General features: G+C 42.1%; 2 protein-coding genes across 3 annotated transcripts in view; both read right to left on the minus strand.

Moving 5' to 3' along the window:
* Nucleotides 1-7,824, minus strand: part of LOC109475363 — a 65,087-nt gene that overhangs the window by 31,846 nt on the left and 25,417 nt on the right. The window lies entirely within an intron of this gene.
* LOC109475367 (teneurin-3-like) overlaps nucleotides 1-7,824 on the minus strand; it is a 43,790-nt gene that overhangs the window by 21,722 nt on the left and 14,244 nt on the right. For both annotated transcript variants that reach the window (XM_019775976.1, XM_019775975.1), the window contains exons 16-23: nucleotides 6,687-6,806; nucleotides 5,707-5,851; nucleotides 5,116-5,262; nucleotides 4,630-4,745; nucleotides 4,270-4,379; nucleotides 3,748-3,894; nucleotides 2,866-3,299; nucleotides 1,905-2,057 (exon numbers count right to left, since the gene is read on the minus strand). In XM_019775976.1, coding sequence (XP_019631535.1) covers nucleotides 1,905-2,057; nucleotides 2,866-3,299; nucleotides 3,748-3,894; nucleotides 4,270-4,379; nucleotides 4,630-4,745; nucleotides 5,116-5,262; nucleotides 5,707-5,851; nucleotides 6,687-6,806 — 1,372 coding nt within the window. The remainder of the gene's footprint in view (nucleotides 1-1,904; nucleotides 2,058-2,865; nucleotides 3,300-3,747; nucleotides 3,895-4,269; nucleotides 4,380-4,629; nucleotides 4,746-5,115; nucleotides 5,263-5,706; nucleotides 5,852-6,686; nucleotides 6,807-7,824) is intronic.

The raw sequence follows: 7,824 nt of genomic DNA on the forward strand, positions 1-7,824 counted from the left end.
AAAACAATCAAATTCTATTAAGGCCACACCAAGTAAATTTTATGGATGACGTCCTTTGGAGACCCTAAATCTAATGCGAGAGGGCGAGAAAAAACAAGAAGGGCCCTAAAAAACAAGATGCCTAGATTAGAAATATACTAAGAGACGACAAATGTTAGGACACAAATTGAATGAGGTTACACAGTGTAACAAGCAAGAAGTCTTTTATTCACCATCAAAACAGCAATAAATCAGGTGGAACAGCAGTTGTCGTCCTGTCCTGTTTTCGCGTTACGGGCTTCACGTCAATCTGACGATTTGCGGCACTGACGTGACTCTTTGGTCATAGTTACAGGAAGCGGAATTTCTTGTTTTTTTTTCTAGGAACAGGCCAAAATCAATGCGCGCGCGGACGTCATCCATAAAATTTACTTGGTGTGGCCTAATCAAAGAATACTGCGTAAGGCATTAAGAATTTAAGAGTTCATTGTGTAGCTACAAACACAGATGAATCGCCACTTTATTATCCCTTAGTCCACCGATTTAATTTTATGGATGACATCCTCTGAAGACCCCCAAACTAAAAAAAACAAGAAGCCATAGGTGACAATCCTCCGTGAAGTTTTATATATTTCAACAAAATCCCAAGCGTCAACGCCAGACCTACTGTGCAGACATTATAATTAGGCAACGGTTAATACAATGAGGGCGCGTCACAAGCATAAAACATAAAAAGAGCTAAATCCATTACTGCTCCCAGGGCGTGTAAAGATACTGTGCTTCAAGTTCGAAGTTCATTTTAATTACACACACACAATCATTGCATTCACATAAAGATCGGACTATCATGGTCGTGTCTAGTAACAAACACAGTCCCACCGTCTTACCGTGCCTGTACCTAATTAAGCGCGCCTGGAACAGGGCAAAATCCAGCAACAGTTGCGGTAAGCACCGCGAGTGTTACTACCGCCGGCCAGATAACCAGGATATCTGCTTACAGTACCTCTGCTACCAGACAACTGCCTAAACCTACGGCCTATTCCACAGGATTGTAAAAGTAGGGATGTTTCTAAAATATGCATTTACTTCAATATCAAAACAGCTACGGTAAAAATTAAAAGGCGTGCATCATCCCGGACATAATGCCACACCACATGCGAAATTACACAGAAATGCGACGTACGGCAGAATGCGTTTTGGCTGCGAACATCTTCCAAAAAACTTGGCATCTCTTAAGCATGGGCAAAAGCATCTGGAACCACTTATCAAAACCACCTCGTATCTGCATGAAGTTCCACCCCCCCACTGCTATTCCAAACAACGCGTTTTTCTGGACCATTCCAATTCGCCTCGTAATTGTAGGGGTGCGTCTGCAATATTACATTGACCGCGAAAGCAGCAACGGCAAAAATACACATTCGTGCATCAACACGGGCATGCCCGCAGACGGCGTATAAAATTGCGTGCCGATTACACAAAGAGAACCCAGTGTTTTGACTGCAAACATGAAAAATCAGCTGATCACAACACTCCGTCCGGAGGTCCTGACCTCCTTCACGGAGTAATAAAGCAGGTATTGTGAATTTGCGGCATAATTTAGGGAGGAGTACGACAAGCCGCACACATGCTGGCTTTTTGAGGAATTTATGAATCGGCACTGTACGTATGTACATGAGTTCGTGGAGCTTCGGTAGCCTGGGTGCTGTCCTCCGGAGTTACCTTCGGCTCCGTATTGTCGCTTACTACCATGGACTACCCAAGCCTAGAGCCAGGTCAGAGCCTCGGTGGACGTGATCTTTTTTTTTTTGCGAACAGGCGAAAATGAATCCTCGCGCGGATGTCATCCATAAAATTAAGTCGGTGTGGCCTTTAAAGTCCATAAGAAATGGGGCTTTGTGGGGCGTAAAGTTAACATTGCCACTCACCGTGATCTCAAGTCTGATGGCTTTCAGGCTGGGCGGTACTTCATCTCCAATAAGAGGGATCCTTGTCACCTGTTTAAAACCCCTCTGCCGTGTGTGACTGTACATCAGCTGGAAATCCGTCCCTGGTATTGGAACAGATGCCTCACCTGGTCTCTGATTTAAAAAAAAAAACATATATTTTTTTTTAATTTTTATTATTCATTCACAAAATAACACATAAACCAACAATAACGCAAATGATAACACATATACCACGGATCCAAATACAGCTGTACAACAGAATAAACAAACAAAATAATAAACAAACAAAATAATACCAGCCAACTAAAGCTATACTAACAAAGGAGGAAAATAAAAAATAACATATGAATTTAACAACACTTAGATCAACTTTATACAGATGAAATAATGATATAAAGAGAAACATATGATAATCAACATAATGCATACTCAATACAATAAGTGAAACATATTTTACTACATTATTTGAGTTGATTATGCTAAAGTCATTCGAATAGAATATATTTCATGTACTCATTTGATCAATGAAGTCTAGTAACTATCCTGATGATGATGAACAATCCTACAAGCATGATGGCACTGGATCTATGTTGGTAGAAGTCATTATAAAACGAGATTGAACGGCAATTGCCAACATACAACTCAAGTCTTTTTTAAAGAATGAGCATAATGGTGTTGTTTAGCAAAACATTGGCCTATTTCTGACAGACAGCCGACTTTTTCGATAATAGCCGTACCCAAACTAGGTGACAGAATCCTACACCTAGAAGTCAATCGCTGGGCAATACTTAAAGTAGGTTGTTAACATTATCATTGTCAAGGGGTTCGGGGTATCGAATACAATAATGATATCATGATGATGAGGTTAGATTAACAAGGTACGATTAATAAAAAAACATATCAAGTAGTTGACTATGTTCTATATCATAAATTTTCATACCGAAGTGAGCCTCTCCCTCCTTTGTTCCCCATCGTATACGGTAGCTCCTTCCAAGTCTTCCTCTTCACTGTAAATGTTGGCGGTTACAGCAGGGTAAGGACCATGCTCCCCAGGGTCGAGTCCAGCCGGTATATATGGAAAGAACTGCTGCCAATAGTCAGAATTTAGAAGGAAATTACTTCTGTTGTTGTCGTTCCCAGATGCTCTCTTTTTCCGGTTCCGACCTCTTGCTGAACTCCCCCCTCCTCCCGTACCTGGACATGGGTTTGGTGGTGAAGAGGGAGGGGGTCGGTCTCCTGGGCCAAAACCATCATCTGGAGGCCCGTACGGCCAGTTGCAGTCCCAGGGTGTGAAGTGAGGTATCCTGACCCTCCATAGGGTGTCACCGGGGTTGTACAACATGGCCAGTCTCTCAAGCTCATTGTCAGTAATGCCTGGGTATTCAGAGAGTAATTTAAATGTAATTTACAATATCATGTCATGTCTTGCGGTGTAAACCTGCCAGTAGATGAAAGCGAAACATATTTTAGCAGAGAGGTGTGTCCAAATGTTTGTGGAATTTTCTTATGATTATGTAATGCATTTTTAGACGTTGGCTGCTGCTGCTAGCATACACTCCTAGCTGACACATAAAGCATTTAAGCAAAAAAAAACCTTAACCTAGTAATTCATAAATACATGAAATACTGTTATTGTATATAGTTTTAAAACTTCTAAAAACATTGCAATGCATATTTACTCCAAGAAAATTAATAATTCTTATTCTGATTTGGTCAAATGTGCCCTTTAATAAGATTAACGATGAGCTTTTTCGTAGTTGCTAGTTTTCATAGTCAAAAAAGACCTGAAAACGATTTTTACTACACGTACAGTAAATCTCACCTAGTTCATGTCTTTCGGTTTCGTTTGCTGCCTGCCCATTCCCGTGGACATCTAGACTCGCCTTTCTCGGATCAGAAGAATCTAGAAGTTGTATAACTAGACCGTTTTCTGATGCTATCCAACGCCCTCCGCTGCGGTCGTAGTAACCTAAAATCCAAACGAAACCGTTAAGGTAATAGTTAATGTAAATGTACATATCTGTACATGTAGCTACTACAATTAATTGTGTTATAGTAGCTTATGAGTTACAGCAAAATATATTTTCCAAAACTAGAAAGACTGAGACAATATGACAGAGATGTAAATGAAGATCATATTTTGTAACAGTAAACTATTGATAAACCTGCATGCAGATGCAAATGTTGTGATATATTTGGTCCTTTGCATGTTACATAGCGCTACACTTCTTCTTGCTGTTACTAAAGGGATGATCGAAGCATTCAGAGAAATGCTGATAGCTCGTTGCAAAGAACGTATGCACCTCGCCTCCAGCCTAGATGTATACAAGTGGACATATCTAACCTGTAGGAACTGCCGAACCAACCGGGAATCCAAGAAAGTTGTTGACGTAAAATGGCAGGCTCTGGTTAAAGTTCACATCTGTAGAACCGTTGACGGATGCTTCATCTAGGCTAAAATTAAACATGATCGACATCACTAATTCGGTACATGTATAACGTTTACAGTGCTCGAGTATTATATTTTACAATACTAATAGACTGTGCCGTAAAATGTAAAAACAGTTAATTTGAAAATAAATGTCAATGTTTATCAAAACGCCACAGGAACAATGAAATTCTTATCAGCAGGCTTTTTTGGGGGAAGTGGGGCATGGAGATTTTTTAATGACTTGCACAACTGAGAGAATGCATATGTAGTTACCTCATTTCTACAGCATATGTGTAGCCGGTAAACGCTGGGAGCTGGGCAGGCATTGCCTCTTCACCACTGTCTCCCACGGTGTACTCTGTAACTCGCACACGTGGCCTCTGTATAGTCTGCGTAACAGATAGAAAACAGACAGAAACAGATCAAAGATTGTACATAACAAAACTTTACCCAATGCTGCTTTGCCTCCATTATAACTCCGCATATTAAAAAAGCATCACTGGGAATGCACGGCAAATTTGACAGGCAGGCAAAAAGACAAGCCTAGATTAACGATTCACCCAATCGATGTATACTAGTTGATACGACCGTGATATAGTTAGCTAGTCCAATAATTTCTGTTATGTATGAGATCAAGATGTTCTAGATAACAAATTATATTGCTTCCAATCATGTAAATAATAATTTTATAGCGTATCTATGTGGTAGCACTTGTACCAATTATATTTGAGAGCTGTCAATTAATTTTGCTGAACCTACCTCATTTTGTGTTCCATTTTTGGCAGTTATTGTGACGCCCGTTCCTGGTTCAAACATCAGAACGGGTTTTCGGCTGCCAGCTTCGTCTTCTACCACCGTGCCTTCGACGACTTGGATGTCAGATGACTGTAGATCCACTTCTGTCACCTTTAGAAAGGAGACCAATAATCTAACGTCTTAAATGAGAATTAAACTGTTATCCATCCAACTCAAGAAAATTGACTCAACGGAAGTTTTGACCAAATCACTTTTCATCTATTTTCTGATAAGAGTGCTGTAGACACGTGCTGTAGATTTCCTAACTTGTGACGTCAGCACTGGGTTAAAGTTCGTCGGAAGTCGGTACCGCCCCCCGTCTCGGTAGAGAGAAAGTTGGTATGCCCTGATATTTATGGATTCCATCACTTTTCTCGCAAAAATCACGTACCATGTCTAGAATCTATGATCTTATTAGCCATTATGAATTGTATTCCAGATTGTATCAATGTGTCCAAGACTGTCGGCGTCTTGCGGCATGCCTTCCCTCCCTATATGTATGCCAGCACCAGTATAAACTATTCAGTATAAAAAAAAAAAAAACAGAATTCTTACCTTAGTGTCCACAGGAATCATGGCCACCGGGTCAACCTGGTTGTATGATTGGATTCTCGGTCTGACGGTGCGCTGTGTCCCGATCATGTTCCGCCGTCTGAACACCACGGTGTCCACGTTCCCGCCATTGAGTACAAATTCATATCTGAAAAATTAGATTTTTAGACAATAAGTGTTGCAAAAAAACAACCTTATATTCAGTTTATGCACAGGAATAGTAACCGATGATCCTAACGCAATCAATGCAGTACATAACAATGACTTTTACTTAATTCCTTTGCACAAAATTACAGTTTACGTGCAACTAGCGCAATTTATATATTTTTCTGAATACATCAGTTCAATATGGTTATCTGAATCTAACATGAGATTTCAGGATATGTCATCTAAGGACATCCTCCCACGCCAGGGGTGCTTCCTTACCAGTAAGGAGTACCCCTGGCAAACTGCCCATTTCAAACCACTCTAACGGGATGACAAGCTTCAGCCAATCAGAGGCATAGCTTTCGGTAGCGGAAAGCTAAGGTCAAAGGTCGCTGGGAAGCTGAAAACATCCTGTCGGCTATTTTTTGGGGCCAGCCGTGCAAGAATTGTTTGAATCGACATCGTCAACATCAACAGCGCACGGTACAGACACTGCTTCACAACAGAGACGTCTTCCTAAGTGTAAGAATAGGTGGGGGAAAGGTCTGTGTTGTATTTTAGCCAGCGAAGCAGGCAACCCAGAAATGTTTACATGTCCGCCATGTCGAATTTAGGTTATCTGGGCACTGATTGGTTTGCGCCAAATAAGGCAAGCTCATGAATATTTGTAAACAAGGCCCCACAGAGGACAAATCTGGGGATAATAGGGCAGAGCTAATCCCAAGGCGTATTTGCCGCGGGATAGCTCTGCCGTGGGAGAATGTCTAAGGACTGAATTGTAAAAAGATCTGTATGTAGCACAAACTTTTCTTAAAATAGGTCACACATGTACATACCCGCCATCAGTACGTGTCAGTGTGTGGCCCAACGCTGGAGTATCAAGAAGAGACACTGTAACACCCGGGAGTGCACTGCCATCTCGTGTTGTCACATGCCCACGGAGAACTGCAACCCTCCTGAGGATAACGAAGGCAAATAGTTACCTCCGGGTAGGGATGTACATCCCGAGCGCGGAGGTTTTGTGAGGGAAGACGAAAATTGCGTTCGCACCCGTTTCTCGCGTTTGGGTGGACGGATATGTCTGGGAGTTGGTATACGTTTTGCTGTTGGGCTGTAGATGGTGCACGTTGTTTTGGCTTTTTAGTATGTGTGTTTTAGTGCGTCAAAATGATGCGTTTAGACCGCCGATGGACACCCCTTTCAGTGTGAAAGTGGACCTCAGCTTTTGACCTTTGCATGTTTAAGGACGATTGAGGTCGCGACCACTGATCTGACCTTTCACACAGAGGGGTGTCAGCATTGTCGATAAATTCTTTCTTTGAAACTGTTCAGATGTGAACCACATGTGCCGTCAATCAACGTCTCATTATCGTGCCCGTGCCGGAAACGCCGGCAGGCCGGCCGTGTCTGAAACAGGGCTGCTATTCACACTGATATCTAAACAAACACATGGCGGCACGACCTGAATATATCACCGCCACTTGTGCTAACCGTGGCAAATATGTTGCTGTTCTTAGCTGCCTGCCGCGGTTTGGTACCGGTTAAATCTAACAGGAATCAATGAAACCTTGCTGATAAGATTGCGATTTGTTTTCGAAAATATTATTTTGTCTCGTGTTTGTAACGTTCGCTCAAAATGAGGTTCTAAGTTTTAACCGTAACATGAAAGATATGAACACGCTTCTGTGCATGTTTTGATGGGGTTTTTTTACGTGATTTGAACTAGTGTGGGATAAGTGGGGAGGGATGGCAGCCGCGGGGGGAAGCGTAGCGGCTTGATACATTTTCGAGAGCAAGTTCCGTTCGGCGCACTGGAGTTGATCGCTGGTCGCTGAGGGTCGGGCAGCCAGATTCGCCACGGGATGCCCCCTGTCCTTTCTATTTTTGGGCTCCAGTCGGCTAGGGGGGATTAGTGATTTCACAGATCATTTAGCCAATTACAAACATTTCGAAACTTTTCGAAAAACTAAACTG

This window comes from Branchiostoma belcheri, unplaced genomic scaffold (genome assembly GCF_001625305.1).
Source record: "Branchiostoma belcheri isolate BF01 breed outbred unplaced genomic scaffold, Haploidv18h27 scaffold335, whole genome shotgun sequence".
In the NCBI taxonomy this organism is placed as follows: domain Eukaryota; kingdom Metazoa; phylum Chordata; class Leptocardii; order Amphioxiformes; family Branchiostomatidae; genus Branchiostoma; species Branchiostoma belcheri.